This window comes from Panthera onca, chromosome A3, assembly GCF_046562875.1.
Source record: "Panthera onca isolate mPanOnc1 chromosome A3, mPanOnc1 haplotype 2, whole genome shotgun sequence".
NCBI lineage: Eukaryota > Metazoa > Chordata > Mammalia > Carnivora > Felidae > Panthera > Panthera onca.
The window spans coordinates 126,379,448-126,404,349 of record NC_138341.1 but is presented as its reverse complement, the minus strand read 5'-3'; the positions used below and the strand labels follow the sequence as shown (position 1 = coordinate 126,404,349).

The following is a 24,902-nucleotide window of genomic DNA, read 5'->3' as shown; positions in this document are numbered from 1 at the left end:
CCGTGCGCAACTCCTTTGCACCTCCTTTCACAGCGGCCACACTTGGCCTCTTTTTGTTCCTCAGAAACACCAAGTTACCAAGCTCAGGCTTGCCTCGGGGCCTTTGTACATGCTATTACCTCCACCAGGAAGGCTCTTATCTCCTTCATTCAGCTCAAATGTCACAGCCTCACTGGAGCCCTTTCTACCTGTCTAAAGCAGACACCCCCATCCTGTCACTTCTCTATACCCTCACCCTGCTTTTCTTCATAACATAGCATTGGCCTCTAGCGTGGGGGCTGCTGGGACCTCTTACTGAGCACAGCAAACCCAACTTCTTGACTCCCTCAAACTAGCCCCTCCGCAGGGCTCCTCGGTCTGGTCCGCAGAATCAACCGCCCCAAACAGCCCTCATCCCAACCACAGGGCAGCCTGGGCACTCGGCCTTCAGTGCATTCCACAGGCAGCTCTTCTGCTGGTCACCTAATGCTATTTTTAATCTTATTCATGTATTTATTTAATTGTTCATTACCTCCCTTGTTCAGTCCTTGAACACAGGAGCAAGAGACAATCTGGGGCTTAGGGGTAGAGGAAGTGCTCCAACCTATTTGTGGACTGCCTGAATCAACAAGAAGAAAATGCTTGCCCAGGAGTTAGAAGGTCTGGGGTTCAGGGGAGAATCTGCTGTGGTAGATACGGTTTCAAGGAAAGAAAAATCATCTAACATTTCTTGAGCACGTACTCTGTGCCTGTGTCAAATCATCCTCACAATGTCTGATGCAAGGACTATAATCCCGTTTCTCAGACTTGGAAACTGAGGCCCGAAAAGGCGAAGTAACTTGCTCAAGTTCCTTAGAGAGGAAGCTTGGAATGGACCCCTTCCCCCACCCTGCCCCCAACAGGCTGGCCCAGATAAAGAGCCTGAGGGCCAGGAGGGAACAGAGTCTGGAGGGAGAGGAGCTCCAGCAGTCAGAGCAGCAGTCGCTGGGCAGGGAAGTGTTTTGGAAACTCTGAGGTGTTCAGCATCAGATGTTAGCATGAGGTCAACGCACAAACAGTGGACCCAAGACTAAGTTGGAGTTCGTTCTTGGAAGTGAATGAGGACTTGTTTTTCTTTTATTTAAAAAAAAAAAATTTTTTTTTTAACATTTATTTATTTTTGAGACAGAGAGAGAGCATGAACAGGGGAGGGTCAGAGAAAGAGGGAGACACAGAATCCGAAACAGGCTCCAGGCTCTGAGCTGTCAGCACAGAGCCCGACGCGGGGCTCGAACCCACGGACCGCGAGATCATGACCTGAGCCGAAGTCGGCCGCTTAACCGACTGAGCCACCCAGGCGCCCCATTGTTTTTCTTTTAAAAGAAATTATGATTTAAAATAATTCATTTTAACCAGCTACATACAAATATAAAATGAACCTGTTTTATGTATTTTATGTAACTCATTATTCATGAGGACGCACGGACGATGATCGGACGACCGATTCAAAGACGGAGTCAGAGCAGGGCTCATACAAGGCATGCTGACATGCATTTATGAATAGATGCGAAAACTAGCAAAACTCCCCCAGATCCACCAGGCAGTAATCCATCGCATTCCAGGGGCTTAATTTGCATGTCTATGGACAAGCGTCTTTTGCATTACTATTGGTTTTCTACCAGTGGCTGAGCTGTGAAAAGCTCAGAAACAAAAGTGCAGGTAACCCAACGCACCAGAACAAGCTACCCATTAATTTTTTTTTTTTTTTTTTTGCCTATTTCATAGTCTTCCACAATTTTCCTAATACTCTATTACATTTACTAATTTATTTTGGAAGAAGTAGTACATTCGCGTGGTTGAAATTCAAAAGAGACAGCAGTAAAAAATCTCCTTCCCGTTCCTGCCACCCAGGACCCTTTGGATGCAAAGTGTTAGCAATTTTTTAAGTATGCTTCCAAGAAATTCAGTGCATAATAAGCAAACATGTGTCTATATGTAATCTCTACACCCCACGTGGGGCTCAGACTCACAGCCCCGAGATCAAGAGTCGCATGCTTTCCCAACTGAGCCAGCTCCCCAATAAGCAAACCTGTTAAGAAAAAGACACAGAGGTTTGCCTATTTTTTTTTTAAATGACATATTTCACATACTGTTCTTGTTTTGTTTTGTTTTTCAACTCAAGAATGGGTCTTAGAGAGTGTTCCGTATCGGTACATAAGAGTTCCCAGATTCTTGGGCCACAGCTGTAGAGTCTTCTGTCTGTAGGGCAGGACCACGTTTACTCAATCAGTCCCTTATTGATGGCACGGCAATTTCTGGGTAAATAATTGAAAGGCGTTGAGGAAAAAGTGAGGAGCAGGCAGAAGGAGATGGAAAGAGAAGGAGGCTATGAATACTTCCCCAGCTTCCTCATCTGGGAAATGGGTTGATGACTCTAAGGTGCCCATTGCACACAGGTTTGTGAGGGTGATTGGTTAGTTTATGGAAATTGCTTAGAACAGTAGCTGACAATGCTTAGAACGTGCCAGCTACCAGGATGTATCCTTGTGCTTCTTTGGGACGTTTGATGTTGACAAAAGGAAGAGAAATGACTTGGAGGCATTCAGAAATTACCTTTTTAAGAGTGAGCAGAGGGAAATCCTAATTGCAACCGCATGAGTGCTCACTGTGTGTGTGGCTACCCGTGCTTGACCACACGGAGTCAGTGAATTTCCAGGTGGGTATTATCATCAGTATTATTATGGCTCCCATTGCACAGATGAGGAAATCAAGTCCCAAAGAATTTCATACCTCAAGCAAGGCTGCCCAGCCTAGCTGCCCAGGCCAGTGGGACAGCTGGATTCACACCCAGACGTCAGACAGTCTGAGGCCAGCTGCCACGTACTCAATCACTGCACAGTCCTGCCTCTTGATGTGGAAAGAAAGAGAAAAGGTTAAAGTGTAAAAAGAGGGCTGGCCACGGAGCCAGGGTTCTGATGGGGAGGCATCCGGGAGGGAGCAGGCAGGGGGTACGCAGAAGAGAAGGCGGGAAGGCTGATACCCTGAGGAGGGAAAAGGGCTTGTGTTAGGTGGTTTGGGGACCAGGAAGGTGGGCTGGGGGGAGGGGCTGTGGGAGATCAAGGGGAAAGGCCCCGAGGCTAAGGTTAGGCCAGACAAGGAGTCAGGGATCAGGAGCAGGGCACTGGTCCAGTGGGCCATTTTTAGCACTGGGGCTCTTACTCTGAATGAGGTGGGATCTGTTGACGGTTTTTGAGCAGAGGAGGGCGGAGGCCTGACTTCTTTTCAAAGGCCTGCAGCCTCTTTGTGTGTGTGTGTGTGTGTGTACAAATCCCCAGTTTCTTCCCACACATCCTTCTCCCCACAAGCATGTGCCAAGGGCAGATACAGGGGGCTCGGATAGGAGACTAGCGCACCTGTCCTGGTGGGAAATGGCGTTTAATTAATTGAGCTCTGACACACAGCGTTAGACTGAGGGCACCGTGGTGAAGAATTCGGACAAACCTCTGCCTTGGTGAAGCTCTCAGTTTGGGGCAGGCTTTCTCAGCCTCAAGGCACTAGGGATACTTGGGGCTGGCTAGTTCTCGGTTGTGTGTGTGTGTGTTTGGGGGGGCTGCCCTGTGTTTGGCAGCATTCCTGGTCTGTACCTTCTGGATCTCAGTAGCACCCGCCCTTCCTCCAGATCGGACAACCTAAAACGTCTCCCGACATCGCCACGGGTCTAGTGGGAGAAAGAAACAAACAGCCAATAAGTATGCGCTCTTCTTTCCATAACGGTAATTACTAGGAAGTAAAAAGAGCAGGTGAGGGCAGGTCCTGAATCTTCCTTCTGACTTGCATTTTCTTCCTGCATCCTTTAAGTCTCGCGCTACCCACACTGAGGCCATCTGCCTGATGGTCATGAACCCCCCCCCCCCCCCCCACCGTGCCCCAGCCCTTTCCACCTGCCCTTCCCACCCCCGTCCATTTTTTTTAATCCTGCCAGTCTCTCCTAGAAAGAAGTAAAAAAAAAAAAAAGACCTTCCAGAGGGCACCTTTTCTCCAAGGTAGGGACAAGTCCTAATTACCTCTTTGCGGCTGTAACATGACTCCTTCAGCTCCATGATCTGAAGGTGAGCCCTTCTGTCACCCTGCCCGAAGTTGGCCTCGGATCCGATTGGCCGAAAAGGAACAAAACAAAAGATATTTAAAACACTTCCCTGCCTCAATCCCGCCCGCCTCCCCTAACGGATGGGGCAGCCTGCTGCTAGCTTAAGGCAGATAACTCCCAAGTACACTTACTTTCCTAGTCCTCGAAGAGGCTATCTGGGGATGCAGCTTGCCGAGGCTGCTGTTGGCCTGGCTGCTGGCCAGCGGGAGCGGAGAGCCATTTCCATGAGGCCAGGCCTCGGCGGCGAGGTGCCTGGGGAAGGGAGCCGGGTCAGCCCTTCCTCTCCTTTGAGGCCAGCTTTATCACCGACACACTCTGCCTGGCTTCTGTGAGCCTGATTCTGTTCTCTGAGGCTCTCCATCCCCTGGGAATAGTAAGAGAGACATGTTTTAGTCTATTTTTATTAGTTCATTGCTTATTCATATCACCTCGGAACCTGCTTGTTTAGGCCTGTCCTGGCTTTTCCATCCAGCTCCACGGTGGTTGGGTGCTTGGATTTTTTTCTTCCTTTGCATTCAAGCCAAGGTTTCCCTACCTCAGCACTGTGGACGTTGTGGACGAGCATAGATCCTTGTTGGGGGATGGTTAGCAACGTCCCCTGTCTCCCCTCTGCCCACTAGATGCCACTAGGACCTCTCCCCCCAAATGTGACAACCCAGAAGTCTCCAGACATTGCCATATATCCCCTGGCGGGGGGAGGGGGGAGGTGAGAGCAAAACCACCCCTCATTGAGAACCACTGATTTCAAGGAATATAAAAACCTGATTTTATTTTTTTTTTATTTTATTAAAAAAAAATTTTTTTTTAACGTTTATTTATTTTTGAGACAGAGAGAGACCAAGCATGAACGGGGGAGGGTCAGAGAGAGGGAGACACAGAATCTGAAACAGGCTCCAGGCTCTGAGCTGTCAGCCCAGAGCCTGACGCTGGGCTCGAACTCACGGACCGCGAGATCATGACCTGAGCCGAAGTCGGCCGCTTAACCGACTGAGCCACCCAGGCGCCCCTAAAATCCTGATTTTAGAGATGGCAGAGAGTTCCCCTTAACATCTTGGTGGAGGTTTGTAGGGAGAGAGGAGCTTTCTCCGGGCCTTAAATGAGTCTGAGCTGAAGGTATCCCACCTCTATCCTTCAGTACTTAAAACTTCTCAGTGGAGTCGGTCTCCTAAAAGAAAACACCGATCAGTCAGTTGCTCTTGGTAGATTTTAGCCTTGTTTCTGCGCTGCTGGGTTCGCTTTCTCTTTTGTTCCTTTCTTTAGAGGCAGGTGAAGGTACAGAATTTAGGGATGTGGAGTCCTAACTGGGTTGGAAGTCCGGTTTCTGGCACTTGGCCAGCTGTGTGACCTTGTGCAGCTCACTTCACCTCTCTGGGCTCGGTTCCAGATCTCTAACAATGCTCCCTGCCTCACGGAGTCAGTCAGTGCAAAGCGCTGATTTAGCACCGTGGCAGGCCCAGGGTGAACAGCCCTCGCTGTTGGGGCTACTCTGTGCAGGGGGTGTCTGAGAAGGGCCACTGAATGATCTCTAGATGGAGGCTGGCAACATTCGGTTTCTTTATTTCCTGCGTATCGGCCACATTCCATCGAGTCCAGGATTGGCCCTTAGTAGGCCTGCCCGGGGCTTCCTTTTCAATCCCTGTGCCTCCCAGGATTCCATCTGCCACCATACCTTTGTCTCCGTCCCCAGCCAAATCGCCGTCTGATAACCTCAGACCTACCAACAGCATTCCTCAAACGGAGCAGAGCTGGCAGAAAAAGCCAGCAGCTTCCTGCTCTTTGCCCCAGAAAACATTTCAAGTGATCAAGTGATGGGGGGGGGGGGGTGGGGAGGCGGGGAGGAAGCCACAGCTGCTTATGCAACAAGCTTTAATCCTGGGTTAAAATCTACCACGCGCACCAGTGGCACATTTCATTTCCTCATCGTGAAGCTAGTGGCACACGAGATCCACCACAGACATGCCCGTCCCCCCCAAATCAGCACTTGCAGAGGCAGACCGGGTTGCCTATGGGATGGTGGCAGAGGGCCGCTGCCCACGCGGCCGGGAGGGACAGCACAGTCTGATTAGCCCCGGCCTCCACCTCTTGTCCCACACTTGGTCTCCCTGTACGCGTGGGGAGGGGGCCCCTCCCTTGCAGCGAGGCCCAGGCTTGTTGTCCTGAGTGCTGGACCCTTGTCGGGGTGTCCCTCCCTGCATCTTGGCCTCTTCGGCCTCATACACAACAGCAACAAAATCCCCTCCCTTTTCACGGAGCCTGGGCCCTGACCCTGCAGTACAGTGTGTTTGGATTCCTGGCTTGTTCCTGTGTGTCTGTAGAAGATTCCCAGCCAGGAAGAATTGATGTGCGCGAGGTGGGCATCTGTTATCCATGTGGGGGGGCGGGGGGCAGGGAGAGCAGGCGATCGGCGCTGTTTTCTTTGTGGGAACGGACCGTGTGGGACAGGAAAGCCCACCGAGTCCTAATTTTAGGAGGAGACTTTACTGGGCCCTAGTTTTACTTCCTGGCATATGGCTGCATCACCTCTGGAAGCTTTCTCCAGCCTCTAAAGCATGGTGTTTGTTTAGCTTCTGTTGTTCTAGCTTGGTGTTTGAAAAAAAAAAAAAAAAATCTTGTTAATGAAGCACCTTGTCTTTGAGGGAAAGGAAAAAAAAAAAGCTGCAACCAAGCAAGCATGGACATTTTCAGATCGTTTTGCATTTGCCTTTTCTTTCTCAGGGTACAGACCAACTACAAAGGCAGCCTTCGGGAGGAAACAGGCAAGAGACCTCCTAATACTATTGAAATGGATGGAATTATAAGTAGCTCCGAAAAACTAGTTAATATTTTACTGGGGAACAGTGCCAGAGATGGGGGTGGGGGACTGCCAAGAGTAGGGCTGTGTGTGAAATAGCTGTTCCATCTGCCTTAGGGGACGAAAAGAAGCCGTTCTCTGTGGAAATAAATTTAAGCAAGAATCCTTATAAAGCTCATGGGATTTGTCTGCCCACCGAGGGCCCGGTTCCCCAAGAACATACATACAGGAATGATTGTGGCAGGAAGGGCTAAGCTGTGGGTGTAGGCCTGGCTCATAATGGGGGTTCTTGTTCCCTCGCTGGGCTTGACATCTTTCTTTCTCCCTCTGGATTTAAATGGCTTCTCAGACCGAGAGGCACTGCCTGTGCCCTGGATTCAGAAGGTACACGCCTCCTTGGGAAGCAAAGGCGAGAGACAGCGGCTCACCCTCTCTCTCTCTCTCTCTCCCTCTCTCTCTCTTTCTGCATCTGCCGGGAGAGCCGCAGCTGGTATTTTTCCACAGGCCTTTTCTGCGATCTCAGGGCCTAGTTTTTCCCAGCCAGGCCCAGAGTCCGAGAGAGGGTTAATAGGCAGGAAGCTGAAGGCATTGCAGACTAATACGGAAGTCAGATTTTTGTTTAACTGACAGGTTTAGCAGGCCTCAGTGGTGGGGGAGGGGGCCGGGAGGGGAAGGGAAGTTTGTAGATCTAGGCATGTGGCCTGCTAGGAGCGCATTTGGCTTTTCTTAGGGTAAGGACGGACAGGGGGGCCCGTTGGCATCCTGGCAGGGAGGCAGGAGCCCATTTTGGTTTTCCTTTGAGTGCTGGCCGAGGGGGGCGAGAAGTTAGATTCTCGGCCCGGGAATGGCCGGCTCTCTGGCCTGCTTTTCCAGGAGGCGTTTTGACAATGACTATGCAAACCTGACCATTCTCTTTCCCTCCTCTGCTCAGCAGCCCCGATCCCCTGTCCCTCCCCCCCCCCCCCCCCCAGGAGCCAGGGCTGCCCTTTAGCGATTTCTTGGGGTGGGGTGGGGGGCTCGCCTGTCCTCTTTCCCCCTCAGCTCCTCAGAGGCCTTCCTCCAACCCCTCTTGCTTGCGTGCCCCCTTGGCTGCTTTCCTGGGGCTCCCCACTCCTCGGCTTTGCTTCCCACCCCCCTTCCCCCGGGGGGGCGGGGGGGGGGGGAGGAAAACCATCCTGCTGGACTGTTCTAGAAAAGGGCCAGGCTCCCTCCTAGCCGAGAGCCGCTTCTGTGGGGGCAGGTGAGGGTGAGCCCTTGCAGCTCACCCCAAAAACTCCCTTCCCCGTGGCATCCGGGCCTCAGGCTTTGCTGGAGCAGGTCAGGCTGGCTGCACTGGTTCGCCCGTGCCGGGAAACCCAGCCAGGGTGTGGGAGAAGTGCGTCTGGGGGCCCCTTTCCCAAGTTTTTCTTGCTGCAAAAGGCCTAGCTTAGCCTGTCTTTTTCTATGCACAGGATGGCTCTTGGCTCACCAGAGCCTCACAAAGATAATCGCTCAGGAAGTGTTTCAGCCAATCCCGGGCGGCCTTACACTCCGATTTGCCGGGGCAGCCAATCGGGGATGAGCTTTTATTAGGCGGCCAGATCATCAAGCCGAAGTGCCAAACCCTTTTTCTGTGAGAACTAGGAGCCTGTCCTCCATGTTTTATAAGTATTGACATTACACAGTGTTAACAATGCATCCACAGAGGTAAGCTGGACTTTTTAACCATCTTTTCTCCCCCTCCCTCTGAGACATCCGAATTGTGGGCGAGCAGTGTGATTTCTCTGTGGCTGGCCGTGCCACACTCACCCCCACAGCACTTAGGTTAACTTGCAACTGTTTAGAGAGAATTTTTTTGCTTTCTTGGGTCACATGGCTAAGTAGCCATTAGCCATAGCTTGATTTTGCAAACTGGCAAAGGCCTGGCACACCTTTTCTTCCACCAGGACATGGTGTTTCTGGAATAGTTTGAAGCTAGATCCTGGAATGCCAAAAAAGAAGCTTTTTTTTTCTTCTTCTTCCCTTTTTTTTTTTTTTTTTTTTTTTTCCTCCTCTCTCTCCTTCTCTCTCTCTCTCCCTCTCTCTGAGCAGCCCCCCCCCCCCCCCCTGCACTATTGTCTTCTCTTGTGTCACATGCCTGCTGGGGGAAGAAAATGGAAGGTAAGAAGCAGGCTCCTCTCTAAGGAGAGCTCATGACAGCACAGCAGGCAAGTTTACCTCTCCAAAGAGGTTCTGGGAAGGCTCGAGTAAGTTCTGACAAGAGAGGACGTGTGTTTTAAAAAGAACCAAGCCCTGAGCAGAGCAGTGCTAAGGAGAGCTCCTAGCTCCTGGGGCCTAGGTGGGTGGTAGTGAGTCTCTACATGGTCTTTTCTCTCCCTACAGGGTTTCCTCACTTGAAACTACATTGTTCAGCCTTTTTTCCTGACTTCTGTTGATACAGAGTGTTCTTCTGCAAGCCAGCCTACAGCCAGCAAATGTTTCTGAAAGTGTTTTCTAGGCTTTGGAGGAAGTTTTTGGAGTAGGGATGGGGATGGGGGGGGGGTGTGTGTGTAGAGGGGGAGGGAGGTTGGACAACATCCTGCAATAAATCTGTGAGGACTCGTTTCGAATCCCTTAGCTTTCTACTCTTGCATGATTTTCAAGGAACTAATGTATCTTTTATCCTTGTTTTCATTTTGCTCTCCCTCTCTTACATTGTATCATCCTCTGTCCTCCTCTGTGATGGAGTGCAGAGGAAATAAAATCATGTCTGTGGCTCATGACAGCATTCCATATTCAGTTGTTGGGTTGTGTTGTCGTTGTGTGTGTGTGCGTTTAATAATCCCATGTAACTGTTTAAAAAAAAGAAAATTTCCTTTTTGATCAAGTCCCAAATCTGCCTGCCTGTTCTCTCTTCTTAACTGTGGAAAAATGAGACGGTTGCTTGAACATTTGTTGGGTAAGTAAAGCAAATCCATTTCCTCTGTGACCATGTATAAAGAGTTTGGCGGACGTTTGGGGTCTGTTTGTGGCAGAGGGTCTTGCCTACAGCAGTTGGGGGGCTTTTCATTAGCAGGAACCAAAGAAGGGCTTTTTAATGGTGTCTTGATTTTAGGTGACTGTTTGAATTCCACTGTTTTTCCTGATAACCTGCTGCTAGGATTGGAGATCACACTTCCTGTTTACCCTCAGACAGGGGAGAAATGTTCAGTTCATTGTGACTTGGGAGGAGACCTTTAATTGGGATTGTTTGGATATTAGCTAGAACTCTGGGTAGGTGATCTGCTTGTGAAATGTAACAAAAAGTGCTGCTTCTTAGAGGCACAGAGCCTTAAACCTTGGTGAGGCAGCAGCCTGGGGTGGGGGTGGGGGTGGGGATGGGGGTGGGGGTGGGAGTGGGGGTGGCAGTATTAATGTTTTAGGAGACTGACTTGTAGTGTAAAATCCCACCCACCACCAAACTTGGTTTGATTCAGGACTACTTACTCACACTGCACAACAGATTTGGCCTTTTCCCCAGCCTGACCCCACACATCTGTATGCTTGCTCGCTTTTACTTAGGATTTATTTCGCACTTCTTACACTTCCCCTGATCTCTTAATGCTGCAGCTGGAACTTAAGAGTGAGAAAAGTGGACTGTTTAGCGTTAGCTTCAGAATTTACCCCGAAGTTCACTACACAGGTTTCCAGCCTGAAGACCAGTCTAGCATGACTGTAAATGCTGGAAATGTATTCAATTGTTGTGTGGCACCAACTTTATGGAGTCCGTGATCTTTTTTTTTTTTTCCTTTCAGTTCAGCGTCCAGCCACCCACCCACCTTGTAGCATCAGTTGGCAAAGGGCTCATTTGATAACGAGAAATGTACCAATTTCTAAGTTAAGGAAAGGCTGTGTAAGGCCAGCTTTTTAGAGTTAAGAAGTGCAGGCAGTTAATGATGTTATGTACATAAAACTGAATAGTGCTGCCACCCCGCACAAATAAGTCCAGACACTTAGCTATTTTCTTTGTTCTTATCTTCTGGCTGTAAATGGAAATTACATATTGAGGTTCTTGTGGCCTCCCTAGAAGTAATATCTAATCACAAGACTCCTGGTTTGGTGCCTTCGACGTTTGCATAATGGTGTGTTTGTTGGACTGGAAGAAAACCTAAGGGCAAGGCATTCATCCTCTAAAAGCTCCAAGGTCTGTTTTCAAATGTGCAGCCCCAGCAGGTTCCCGGCCCTGGACCAGGCTGGCCACTTTCCTCTGGTACTGTGGCCACCACCAAGCCTGAGTCTGTAAAAAGTTAATTGTTTCCAAAGTAGCTTATTTCCCAGCTTCACTAAGGGGGAAAAAAAGAAATGTCTGCATTGCAGCAGGACTAGGTAGGGACAGCAGTGCTGGCTTACAGAGCAGCCCAATGGGGCTCCTCTCTGCAGCTTTGAACCAATAGACTTGGAGGGAAGGTTACAGATTGACAATTGGAGTGGCCAGACTGAGAACGGGCCTTCTGGAAGTTTCTACCAGCTTTGTTCCTTTTAGGAGAAGCTGATCCGCCAAGCTGAAGAGTCTCCTACATTCCATTCCTGGGGCATTCCCTCCCCCTCCCTTGTTCTTTTTCACATCAAGGTAGAGTGATCTTTCTGCCACGGTTATAAATTTCAGAGGGAGGTACGGAACTTGGGTTGTTTTCCTTTTTCCTTCTGCCTCCTCAGTCCCCAAAGAGGACGCACAGCTGCGAGGAACAAACACAGACACACTGGAGCTGATTCTTCTCTCTCTCTCTCTCTCCCCCTCTCTCTTTTTTTTCCTTCAAGACCCTCCAGGATGGATTCACTTTCTGCTTTGGGAAATTAAGTGGCATTCACGTGGGGGAGGGGGAGTGAGTGCTTGCTCCAGAAAATGGTCAGTGTTCCGTCTGTAACCAGGAATTAATTATATATAATCACTCAGTAAACTTTCTACAGAGTTTTTCTAATGGCTGCGCAAGAACATAGTTAGCCTGTTGGAGCGGAGTCCGGTTACTTTTATAATTAACAGCCCAAAGATTTGAGTCAGAAAGAAAGAAACAATGGGGCCTCTTGGATTATAAATTAGGGATGAAAACAATGGCTTTTTCTTTCTTTCCTTCTTTCTTTCTTGTAACCCCTTTTCTTTTAAACAAAACATTCCCCCCTTTCTTTCCCTGGGAGAACAGTGGGGAAACTTCTTCAGGTCTTAAATGGCGGGGGGGGGGGGGGGGGGGGGGGCGGGGTCCCTTTTTAAAAAGCCAGGATGACAGTAACCCAGAAAACCCTGGAGGCAAAGGTAGGTTTTTAAAAAGTCCAACCACTTCAAAATGTGTGATCTCTTTGTTTCTTTGGCCTTCTTTTCTCCTCCTCTCCTGTGGCACAGGCAACATTTGTCAGCCGAGAGGCCCTAGGTCTGGCTTTGCCTCTGTCTGGTTGACCCTGAAAAGAAAGATAACGTGCACAAGTGTCTTCGCCACCCCGCAGCAGAGGTTTAGAAAGGGCGTCCGTGTAGAGGTCCTCTCTCTCCTGGTTCTTAAACGCGAAACAAGTGAGGATTCACCCTTGGCTGGGTCGCTAAGGCTGGGCTGCCCTTCCCCCCACTCCCCACTCTCCTTACAGATAAACAAGCAGGCGGGAGCCATGTCAGCACGCAGCTAAGCGTCGCCGCCAGGCTGTCCCTCCTCATCAAGATTACCTACCTACCGGCCGGCGAGGAGCCAACCACCCGTCCTTGCCCCGGCACAGCCTTGGGCACCATGCCCTCCTTTCTCCCCTGGAGCTACAAAGCAGTCACCTTGAAACTCCCCACTCAGCACCAGAGTTGCGAGGCCAATTCTCAGACCTGCAACAGTAAATTTACATTATCCACTATGAGGCTGTTCGTTCGGCCTCTGAAAGCGGGTTTTGCAAAACCCATTGTTAATTTTCAGGGCTCTGTTGGGGGTGGACAAAAATCCGATGTGTGAGTATCCCGTGCATTGGCTAAGGGCACTGTTTGACTGTTGTTTTGCTCTGCAGACTCAGATTGTCTTTCCTGGAGGTTAACTGTCTTAGGACTGGCTGGGGATTTGGTGGCCGTTTTCAGGCTGATTAAACAGCCTGTTTATTTTACCTTGGCCTCAGACAGGGGTGTGGCCCTTTGGCTTGGCTTTTCAGGTGACTGCTGTCCTTGAAACACTTTCATTTTACTACCTAGCTCCTTTTTGGTAGGGATGCAAAGCTGGTTTCTGATGTATCCAGAAGGGGGAATGGGCTTCCTCCCCCCCCCTCCCCAGCTTGCTCCCTTTTAGCATTTTTGCGTTTGTACGGACACCTGTCTGTCGGCAGTTGACGGCTCCTTAGGGCTGCGTCATTCCTAACCTCCCACCCACCTAATTTGAGGGCCAGGGGGCCTCACCTCAGAGCCTCCTGTTTGGAGGCTCAGGCTCTAAAAGGAAAGGGTTTTCCTTAGGAACCTGTGACTTCACAAACTCCCCCTGTCATTGCAGATTTTTTTTTTAAGCTGCTAAACGTTGGGTTGTTGGTGTCCTTTGGTTGAGCTTTTCCTAGTTCAGATATTTAGGAAGGTGGCTTTGAAACTAGCAGGGCTGCTTCAACAGGAGCTACAGCTATTGAACAAACTGCTACCATTTTAGCTTCAATACAGGAATGAGGCAGTGTTGCAAGACGCCATTTTAAGAATCCTGCATAAATAGCTTAGCTACCGATGACTCTGCCTGTTTTAGGTGAGTGCTTATATAAATAAAGCTGCTCTGCTAACCATTCCCTCCCCCCCCCCAATTTAAAAAAAAATTAATTGCAGATTTAGGGAAGCATGGTTTTCTTCTTTTGATGTTCACATTTGGTGATCTAGAAGAGGAAGATGTTGTGTCTTGGGGATTACATTTTTCTTACAGCCTGGACCAGTTTGGGATTTTGAATGAAAGTAAAATCCTAAAGGAAAAGCCCTTCCGAATGATGCATGATTCTTGAATTGCTGTGCGATGATCCTCAGCTGTAGAACCAGAGTCTTGTGCATGCTGGTTATATATTCTAGATGGGTTAGATATTCTTGGTTAAAAGTCAAATAGTAGGGGCACTTGGGGAAAAGAAAGATCTGGGCATTGTGTATCCAGGCTTTTTTTTTTTTTTTTTTTCCCTGTCAAAACTAGATGTTTGCTCTTTTTTTTTCTCTCTCTCTTTTGGAAGTGTGGAGGGGATGGCATTCCTGGGAATTACGGACCAGCCTTGAGTCCTCAGAATTAATAATCAGAAGGCTTAAAACATCCTGGAGGTTCAGCGCTTCATATTCAACTTTTTAATTCCTCTTTTCCAGTGCATGCAGGTTAAGAAGTCAGCCGAGGTTTTCTTGCTCAGGCACTGGGGGAGAAATCTTTTATTCTTTCTGGGACCGGATGGGAAAGTCTTGGTTGTATTTGCAGAAGCTGCTGCTGTTTCTTCTTTAATTGCCTGAAATGTATCAGTTTGTGAAATCCACAGGCAAGTGACTTAGGGTAACCGTGAGTGAAAGCGGTGGGAACATGTATATCCTATACAACTAGTTGATGGTGTATTTTCCTGTTGGGGTGAAAGGCTGTAGTTTGGGTTTTCAGCTAATTTTTTACCCTTTTCTTTAGCTGGCCCCCTGCCTCCTCAGTGGACCTTAAAAAAAAAAAAAGTAATGTCAGTTTTAAACAAGGACTTGTTGTTCCATTGTTTTTGATTTAAATAATTGGGGTTGCTGGAAGCTAGCAGATAGGAAAGATGCTGTATATTTTTTAAGACTTTCATGTGTTAATGACAAGAGTTCAAAGTCTTTTCCCTGGGTGCAGCTGGCTTTTCTTTTTAACAATTAGTATTTGACTTTTTTTTTTTCTCCTCCAAATGACTGAACGGTTTTTAACCTAAATTGACCACGGTCTGTGGGGGGGCATTCAGACAGGTACAGAGCTTTTGATGTAATATTCATAATTTTCCCCCTAACAACATACTGGTGCTTCACACTAAACCAATAAATAAATAAATAAATAAATAAAATAACAAAACAAAACAGAACAACAACCAAGAAAACTGAGATCAGTGGTGTAGAAAAAAGGAAGTCCCTTTAGATGTGGCTATTCAAAATGACTCATTTTGCATTCTGGTCTTTGCTCTTGTAAATGAAGTTTTTTCCCTTTTAACGCATAGACACTGCAATTTCCTTTAGTCAAATTGCAAGTTATTGTATGTCTGTGTGCGTTGCAAGTGCGTGCACGGGCTCCCTTTGAAAGGGCGGCTTGCTGATCTGCGAAAAAGATGGGTTTTCTGAAATCATGCTTAAAATCCTTGGCTGAAGCTGGTGATGCTGCTGGTAAAGTGGGGTGAATATGGTGCCCACTGGTAATACTTGGAAAGATAAAGATAAAACAACTTCACTCACCCCCCCCCCCCTTCCCCCCCTTCTGCAGCAGCAAACAGCCACCACATAACTAGTTTGCATTTTCCTAGCTTCTCAGCAGCATCCCTGCCTGAAGTACTCTGCGCCTCTGGGCTGTAGGAGGCCAAATAATTGTTCTCTTGAATGCAGTCCCTCCTCCATGATCACTACACCTTTGAATGTTTTCATCACTGCAGAAATCCTTCAAGTGGGTTTTGGGGGCTCTATTCTGCATAATCGTTTTCTCACTGTACGTTTTGGTTGGATCCCAGCTGAGTGTTTTCTCTGTCACTCAAAATAGGGGATCAGTGGCAGTGAGTTTAGGATTTCACATACTTCATGCTAGAGAGGGAAACGGATTCTAGTTGTTAGAAAGATCAAGGTTTCTGTTTGTTCTCTTTGGGTTGATCAGCTCAACTCAGATCATCTCTGAGAGCTGCTCTGGGTGTTTTACGCAAATGTATTTCCAGGCACCCCAAGCAAGAAACTGTCAGCAGTATCCATTTGGACAATATGTGTGTGGTTGCAGGCAGAGTGTCTGTGTTTCCCTGTTGAGAATGTCTGTCTCTGAAGTTGGGAGTAAAAAGGTAAACGTGCTGAAATCACCTTCCACAAATCACCCTGGAATATTGCATGTTAGTGAAGTGTTTACATCGAAGAGTCTGTTTTTGATGGAAACCGTTTGTGACAACATGCCCGTTGTTTCTTTGGTGAATTTGTGTCGCGGGCTTTCTCTGCAGATGCTATAAGTGAAATTGTTAATAGGGTTCCATATCAGTGAGCAAAGTGTGTTAATATTCCAACCAATTTCAAACTACCTCTCTTTATTCTCTCTGCTGGGACTAGTTAAGTTTGAGGTGTGCAAGTTCTTCTAATTTTCTTCTGGGCCATAATTTCTTCCTTTCTGTCTGGTTCTTATCCTGAACCCTCTTCCCTTATCAGACATGGCCCTCTCCTAAATCCATTTCTGTGGATCCTGAGGTTCCAGGCCATTTTGGACTCCCCTTTTGTCACAGTCTCAGGCCACACAGCACAGAAGGGACATTCTGATCCTTCCTCTCTCACTCAGCCTTCCCCTCCAGTCCTGGCTTTGAGTCTTCCAAATGGAAAATTCCAGCCATGTCAGTTGGTGATGCACCCATTTCTTCATGGTGAACCACAGGCTGATGGGATTGCAGCTAAAGTACTTCCTCGGATTCATATCACTTCATGGTCACCCTGAGTGCTTGGGAAGTTCCAGCACCTCGAACATTTTGCACCTGCTAAAGCAGAACTCTACTGGCTTGCCTGGGAGAGAGGTGTGTGTGTGTGTGTGTGTGTGTGTGTGTGTGTGTGTTTCCGGAACACATGAAATGGTCTGCACTCTGTTCAACAGGAGTTCCAGCCGAGAGAGTGAGAGAAGAGTCTGGTAGACCTTCCCAGCCAAGGGGACTGCTCCCCCCCAACCCCCAACTCAGCCTGTCTTTTAAATAATCCTTCCTCATTCCACTTTTGTGGTGGGGGATAATTAGTCACAGCTCAAGAGTGCTGAATGCTTTCCTGAGCCATGCCTGCTACTGAGAGGAAACATCCAGGGGATGGGAGTGTGGGTACCCCAAGCCCAATTCCTGGGACAAGTGCTAGTGTTTTGAATGAATGTTCTGAGACCAGGCTTTTTGCTTCTAACCTGGGCATATTTTTTCACTTTGCAATTTCACCTATATATTTTTTTCACGTTCCTGCCTCGTCGAGAAATCCTAAGATTTAGCCGAGAGGTCTGTGTAATGCTCCCTGCCTTGCAGAATTCAGAGATCAGAACTCAGGGTACCCTGTGAACCACCTCTAACCTGAACCCAGTGTTAACAACAAGACACTTGTTTACTTGTTGGCTGGGTTCTCATTGGCCCTCAGGGGCAGATTGTAATTGTGTGTCTAAAAAAAAAAAAAAAAATGTTTTTTTTTTTTTTTTTTTTGCATCCCCCAACAGCATGACAACTGGAATAGTAATTTGACTTAAAAAAAGAACAACCTAGTGGTTTGAAAAACCCCTTTAGGAGTCTTAACACTTTAGTTTGAAATCCAACGTGGGTTTCTTGCCCCCCGCCCCCCAGCCCTGCATAAGGATGGGGGATTGGCTTAAATGCGGGTTTGTTGTTAGAACTTCTAAATAGCTGCCCCCATGGGGCAAGTTCTCAGTCTACCTAAACGTGAACCTAATTTGCTCTGTTTCAGCTTGGCTGAAGAGGAAATAAAAACAGAACAGGAGGTGGTGGAGGGCATGGACATCTCTACTCGCTCCAAAGGTGAGTAAAACTCTTGTATTATCTATTCCAGAGCAGAGGAGGAAATTGGAATTTCTTTTTCTAGTTGTTGGAGTGCAGCGAAGTGTGGCTTTCGGATCCGAGGCTGTAACACTCCTCTGATTTTGAGAGGAGGAACCTTTGATGGATGGACCTAATTTGTGGAGAATTCCCTTCCTTTTGATTCCCTTTCCCTTGTGTGTCTGTATAGGTAAACCGACCTGTCCCAACAGTAAATTTTATGTGTGTGTCATGACTGAGGGGGAGGGGCTGGCTCCTCTCTGCAGGGTGACTTTCAGGAATTCAGAATTTAAATACAGCGTGTTCTAGAAGCAATGGGAGTATCCAGCTGCTGCTGGGTTTCTGATTTTAATAACAGGCCTCTTTGGAATCACAGAAGTGAAACAGAGTCGGCCCACTTCATTGAAAAACGGTGGTCTTGGTTAGAGATACAGAGGAAATGTAGGACTTTCTGGAATGCTGGGGCCAACCTTTGCATTTAGGACAAAATTTAGCAAATTAGAGCAACCCTGGGTTTATGTTTTAGTTCAGAGTCCTGCATCAGACTCTTCAAAATCTTCTAATTGTGAGATTGGTGCTTTTCATTTGGTCTGTGTGAGATTGTACGAGGCTTCCCAGAAGAAAGTAGTTATTCACTTTTGCCTTCAGGGTGTTTTCACGAACGAGCTACTGCGATGTTTTCCACATCTTTGATTGATGAAAATGCTAATCTACAAACTTAATGGTTGTACCAAGGTGGTGTTATTCCTTCAACAAGTCATTGAGTGTCTGCTCTGAGCTGAGGGTTATAGGGGAGGTGAGAAAGGCTGGAGAGGTTATTGCAGACTGCCAGGAAGATTCTAGATCTTTCTAGACTCCAGCTAGGGAGCATAAGAAGAAGTGGCTCCCTAGAGGCACCTGAAAATCAAAGCTTATTTTTATAAGATACCCCTGTCATTTTGGGCAAAATGAGGGTCAGATAGTGACTCTGAAAGTGGAAGCTGGCCGTTGTTGGGGCTATGCCTGACAGATGGGGGGGGCCCAGCATGGTTCAGGGGTGGGGATGGTGAGGAGGCCAGGCTGCTTGAGCGTGCTTGGGGGTTGGAGCAGACCCAGGATTTCGGGAGGTTGGGCCTAGTCTGCGGGGCCCTTCATCAACCCCCTCACCCCCTGCCATCCCTGTCCTGGGCTAGCAGCACCTCTAATGGTATGGAGAACTGTGGGGGAGTTTTGAGCAAGTTTTCAGAACTTTCCTGAAGAGGTGTTTTGAGACAGTTGTTGATGAGGGAGCCTCTCCCAGTTCCCTTGTGGTCAGAATGGAACGTGTGGAGAAAGCCCAGAGAATGGGTCCGGGTAGGGTGGGGGGTGGGGTGGGCCAGGGTGGGGGTGACTTTGTCCTCACTAAGCTCTTCACCTGCACAGTTTCAGTCTTTGTTCCTCCACGTTCTTATCTTTATTTATTAAAAACAATTTTTTTATGTTTATTTGAGAGAGAGAGAGAGACAGACCATGAGCGGGGGAGGAGCAGAGAGAGAGAGGGAGACACAGAATCCTAAGCAGGCTCCAGGCTTTGAGCTGTGAGCACAGAGCCCGACGTGGGGCTTGAACTCATGAACCGTGAGATCATGACCTGAGCCAAAGTCTGATGCTTAACCGACTGAGCTACCCAGGCACCCCCACATTTTTATCTTTAAAATGGGATGTTGGATAAGATTCTGAGATTCTTTCCACCTTGGGCATTTCTTGTAGAAATAATGCTTACTGACAGTTTGTACCAGAAGTCTTTTCTTGTTGAGCTTTCTTCCAGTCCCCTTAGGAGGTGGGAAGTGTTGTTCTCACTTTGCAGATGAGGACACTGAGGCTCTGAATGACAGCATCTCACAGGGAGCAAATGTAGGATGTGGTCGAACCGAGGCGAGGCTCTGCCACCAAGGAGGCTCTTTCTCCCTGGACACCCCGCGCCTGGAATGTCCCATAGCCTCGTTGTGGAGACTTTTCCAAAAGCGTCAGACTTGGGGATCGTCAGCCTGGGTGGGAGGCTCACTTTGCTCAGGCCTCCCCACCCCTTACCTTCTTTACAGACCTCCTGGGGGCTCCCACATCTTCACCAGGTCGCGTCTCCAATGACTGTGGCGCCTGAAGTGGTCACTCTGGGGTGACCACTGTCCCTTGCTCTCGTTGTCCCACTCTGGCCCTGTCCCTGCCCCTGCAGCAGCTAGGGCGCTCTTAGAAAACAGGTCAGATCTTGCTCATCTTGCTAACTCCTTCCACTGACCTCCCAGTGCCCCCAGGCTCCAGTTGGAGGTCGCCATGACCTACCTACCTGGGTCAGGCCACCTGCCTTCTTGAATCCTGTGACCTTCTGTTCCCCTCTACCATTTCTCTCCCTGACTCTGAGCAGCCCTGCCTCCTTCCCCTCCGGTCCCTCTTGGGGCCCCGTGTGTCCCGTGTCCTTCGCTGGGAACATGCTACTCTGGGTCTTGCTGGCTATTTCTCATCTCTCAGATTGATCTCAGACGTCCTTTCCCGGAGGCCTTCGGGGTTTATCCAGTTCAGAGGAGCCATTCCATCGTTTTCTGTTATATTTTTAAAAGTGGTTTCTAATTTTAGAGCAGTTTTAGATTTCCGGAAAGTTGGGAAGACAGCGACAAGTGTTCCCGTGTCACCCCTCCTACTCCCCACACGCATACCCGCACACGCACCCAGATAGCTTTTCCCCATTATTAACATCATACGTTAGCATGGTGCATTTGGCACAGTTAATGAGTCTGTAAGTTTGTACTTTGTTTGGCTTCCCTTGGTTTTTCTGCGGACGTCGCTTTCCTGTTCTGAGATCCCACCCAGTAAACCGGGTTATGTGTAGTTATCGTGGCTCCTGGTCTCCTCTTGGCTGTCCCAGTTTTTCAGACTTTCCTTGTTTTTGATGACCTTGATAGTTTTGAGGAGTACTGCTCAGGTATTTTGTGGACTGCCCCTCCACTGGGATTTATCTGATGTTTCCCCTGTAACTAGACTCTGGTGGGCTGGGATTACAAGCTTTGGGGGAGGAGGACCACAGAGTGAAGTACTGTTTTCAGCACATCACATCAAGGGTACATGTTACCGATGTGGTTTATGGCTGGTGACGTTGATCTTGACCACCTGGCTGAGGTCAGGTTCGTTAGCTCACCACCCTCTTGTGCTATGCTCTTTATTAATGAAATCATGAAGCCCACCCACACCTAGTGGGTGGTGAGTATACTCTACCTCCTTGAGGCCAGAGCATGTACACAAATTATTTGGAATTCTGTATGAGAGTTATTTGTTACTTCCCAGTTTTTTGTTACTCAGTCAGTTATCGCAGCATGGGCTCAATTATTATTGCTGTTTAAAAAAAAAATTTCCTTATTTATTATTTTTCCTAAAAGTTTATCTTGAGAGAGAGGGAGAGAGAGAATGTGACAGTGAGTCGGGGAGGGCCAGAGAGGGAGAGAGAGAATCCCAGGCAGGTTCTGCACTGGGACTTGGGACTTGATCTCACAAATAATGAGATCATGACCTCAGCCGAAATCCAGAGTGGGACGCTTCATGGACTGAGCCACCCAGACGTCCATGGACTCGTTTATTTTAACGTTTTTTTTTTTTTTTTTTTATTTTTGGGACAGAGAGAGGCAGAGCATGAACGGGGGAGGGGCAGAGAGAGAGGGAGACACAGAATCGGAAGCAGGCTCCAGGCTCCGAGCCATCAGCCCAGAGCCCGACGCGGGGCTCGAACCCACGGACCGCGAGATCGTGACCTGGCTGAAGTCGGACGCTCAACCGACTGCGCCACCCAGGCGCCCCTGGACTCGTTTATTTTAAACCTTGGGTTGTAGTCCGATACTTCTTAGTTATTTTGTTGATCAAGATGTTCTAGCTTTAGGAGGTGTCTGGCTGGTGCAGTTGGTAGAGCGTGCAACTCTTGATCTCGGGGTTGTGAGTTCAAGCCCCACCGTGGGTGTAGAGATTATTTAAAAATAAAATCTTAAAAAAAAAAAAAAAAAAAGAAAAGGTTCCAGCTTTGGCCATTGAGCACTCTTTCAGGTGATTCCTGTGTCCCTTTGACATCAGTGGGGTTTGTTTGATTGACTGAACCCTTAATTACTTTTGGCCACTACAAGATGTGCTGGGCTCATCTTGTATATTTTCCGCCTCGTCCCTAGAGCTAGCCATTTCCCCAGGGCACTCTGGTTCCTTTTATTGGAGAGTAGCATTGGAAACCAAGCTCTGGGTCCTCAGTGTGCTTGTTGCTATGGAGATGTCTTTTTTTGTCTTTTTTCGGTCCTCTCTGCCGACAGAGCAAGGAGACCACGTATACTGACCCGTACGTATACACACATCTATGAAGATTTCCCTCTGTGTCTATGTTAAACTAAACATGAGTTTGTACGCTTGTCTCAAATTGTGAGCCATGACCACGTGGATCATTCCAGACTTCTCCCCTCTTGTCTATAACTTTTTCACTCCCGTACTGAGAAAGCTGTCTCTCACCATCTGCCATTTGGTTACTATTTTCTGGTACATTTTAAATCTTATCATTGATGTACAGCTTGGTGAACTTAAACACTTGTGGGACCACAACCCAGATCCAGAGACTTGATCATTTATGGTGTTCCAGAAGGTTCCTCAAGCTCATTACAGAGTTTTTTCATAATCCTTGTTCATGACCTTGTACCTTTTTTTTTTTTTTTTTAATGTTTATCTATTTTTGAGAGAGAGATCGGGTGTGAGCAGGGGAGGGGCAGAGAGACAGGGGAACAGAGGATCCAAAGTGGGCTCTGTGCTGGCAGTAGGGAGCTCTATGCAGGGCCTGAACCCACGAACCGTGAGATCATGGCCTGAGCCGAAGTTGGATGCTTAATCGACTGAGCCATCAAGGTGCCCCCTTATTTATTTGTTTATTGATGGTCTTCTCTGCTGAAATGTAGTCTCCTTCTCTCCCCAGGTCCTAGACTGCTATGCTCAACCACCCCTTCCGTTTGAGAAGCTGGGAAGGGTGGCTTAGAGGTTTAAAAAAACCTCTTCTGGAGCCACACTCCCTGGGTTCACACTCTGGCCTGCCCCCTGCCTAGCTGGGTTATTCTTTGTGGCTCAGTCTCCTCTTATCCATGGGGAGGGTAAAGCCAGAGAGTTGTGGTGAAGGATTAAATTTGCTCACGCACACGGGGCACTCAGAACTGGGGCATGGCACGTGCTCAGAAATGTTAGCCAGGATTACATCCAGCAGGAAGAGGGATGAGCTTGGATTGATAAGCCTGTCAGGTGAAAGCCCTACTTACCACGTTCTATGACTTCCCCAGTTAGAACCTCTAGGGAAGGGGGTGTGGAGACAGATGGGGAAACCAAGCCCAGACTGTGAGGAATTGTAGGCTTCCCGACAGGCAGGCTTGGGATAGGGTTGCCATCCTCTGGGCCTCTATGACATTTGAAGAAAGCTCGTCTGCAGCCGGTTTGGCCTGATTTTCCCAGGGCCTTTGGGGCCCTTGCTGTGGTGAGGAAACCATGAGCGGGAATGGAAGGGGTCACCTCGTTTTGAGGGAGACCTTTCTGCCCTCCCCGGACTGCCTTGGATGGCTTTCTTTGTGTGGAACCAAGCTCCTGTCTTCCAGGGTTGGGTGGCCAGGTGACTGGCTGCTCTTGTGTCTAGAGCCTTGGGTCAGGTGAATAAGTCGCATTCACAGAGGCCTGAAGTTACACTACTGGGTTGCTCACGTTCTTTTTCTTCCTTTTTTTCATGTTTATGTATTTATTTTGAGAGAGCTCGTGAGCGAGTGGGCGAGGGGCAGAGAGAGAGAGAGAGAGAGAGAGAGAGAGGGAGAGAATCCCTAGCAGGCGCCACACTGTCAACACAGAGCCCAGTATGGGGCTCGATCCCACAAACCATGAGATCATGACTTGAACTGAAATCAAGAGTCCTTGGACACCCAATAGACTGAGCCACCCAGATGTCCGGCTCAGATTCTGAGAGCTGAGGTCAGTGTGGTCAAAATGGCGTGCTCGAAAGGGCTGACTGGGACAAAGGCTTGTCTCTCCTTTCACTCCTAATTATCTCTCAGTCCACGGTGGGATGATTTGGATCCATCGGACACGTACTTAGTTCTCCAGCCTGCTTCTCTTGTGGTTTGGGAAATTCAGTGCTTCAGTCCCCAAACGACATCACTCGGTCGGTCACTCGGTTGGGCTTTTTTGGTCGTGAGCCGCGGAAGTCGGTTCTAGTGGGTCGGAGCAGGAAAACGATGGACTGGAAGGGGGTCACTTGGCTCATGGGGTTGACGGGAAGGCTGGAGGTCCGGGGCTGTTCTGGGGACAGAGCCAGTTCACCGTCTCCTCGGGGTCAAGAGAGGGCAAAGTCCTCTGGGAGAGTCGCTCATCTTGTGTCATGTATCTGCCCTTTGGCCAGGGAAGGGCTGGTGTCTGGACCCCTGAACCCACCACCTGCCCCCACCAGCGAGGAGATAATTCCTCAGGAGCTGATATGGCCATTTGGGCATCTTGAGAAACGACACCATTATTTCCCACTTGCAGGTGGAGAGCAGGCCGTGAACTGCACTCTGCTTGGGAAACTTGGAAACTCCAATAATTGGCCCTCGGTTCTTTAATTCTATCCCGACATCTAGTCCATACGTCTCTTCAGATTCTCTAACTAAATTTCACTTTGTACACCCATGACACGTACTCATTTATTAACTGAGTAATTCCCAAGCCAGTCATTGCCATTACCCCAGCCTTGGCATTTACCGGAGTGTTCTAGTTCTCTGGAGACCAAGCTTTCGAGCTTTCAGGATGTCAGGTTGACATTTGTGTCCGAGGATAATGATCTGCTGAGAAGATACCAGGTGTGTTTACCTGTTTCGTGTTTTCTGAGTACTTACTAGGTGCCTGGTATTCTATGCAAATTACTTCATTTGACTTTTCTAATCACGCTGTGTTGTTCTGTTACTCCCATTTTACAGTGAAGGAAACTGAGGGGCGGCGGGATTCATGGAGTCGCGAAGTGGAGAACCGGGGTCGGGTTTGATCTTTGGGTTTAAACCTGTGTCCATAGCCGTGAGCTCCATCCCAAGGATGTCAGGTCAGATGTCTGTAGGTAGATGAGTGAGATTAGCTGGCTGCACCTAGGGGTGCCAGGGCCTTTGAACAGGAGAGTGCCTTCCTTCAGTAATAGGGGAGGATGCATCCCTCTGACTGCTGACCAGCAGGAATATTGGCTCAACGGTGTTGCCAGGATTTTTCCACCCCCCTGTAAGAATGCCTGACTTTGAAATGCGGTTTGTGCAGGCCAGTTTCTCAAAGACCACGCACGAACCCAGCGACACATCTCTGGGTCAGGAGTGGCTTGTCAGTTTGCATTCTCTGCACGAGACT

General features: G+C 48.5%; 1 protein-coding gene and 2 long non-coding RNA genes across 20 annotated transcripts in view; 2 read left to right on the top strand and 1 right to left on the bottom strand.

Annotated features, from left to right (window-relative positions):
• LOC144615867 (uncharacterized) overlaps window positions 1–24,902 on the top strand; it is a 742,065-nt gene that overhangs the window by 220,072 nt on the left and 497,091 nt on the right. The gene's annotated exons all lie outside the window — the stretch shown is intronic.
• Window positions 1,085–4,776, bottom strand: LOC132687478 (uncharacterized). Its single transcript, XR_009614134.3, has 4 exons — window positions 4,023–4,776; window positions 3,603–3,676; window positions 2,749–2,865; window positions 1,085–2,273 (listed from the first exon to the last, which is right to left on the bottom strand). It is a non-coding gene; the product is annotated as an uncharacterized LOC132687478 (long non-coding RNA).
• ZMYND8 (zinc finger MYND-type containing 8) overlaps window positions 6,431–24,902 on the top strand; it is a 125,303-nt gene continuing 106,831 nt past the window's right edge. For 4 of the 18 annotated variants that reach the window (XM_078443986.2, XM_078443998.2, XM_078443979.2 and 1 more), the window contains exons 1-2: window positions 12,783–12,807; window positions 17,452–17,522. In XM_078443986.2, coding sequence (XP_078300112.1) covers window positions 17,498–17,522 — 25 coding nt within the window. In that variant the 5' untranslated portion in view covers window positions 12,783–12,807; window positions 17,452–17,497. Of the gene's footprint in view, window positions 6,456–7,146; window positions 7,281–7,523; window positions 7,628–8,347; window positions 8,583–9,072; window positions 9,122–9,440; window positions 9,814–11,440; window positions 11,464–12,684; window positions 12,808–13,414; window positions 13,571–17,451; window positions 17,523–24,902 lie in introns of those variants that run through there. The other 14 variants (XM_078443993.2, XM_078443995.2, XM_078443992.2 and 11 more) reach the window with 10 other exon arrangements.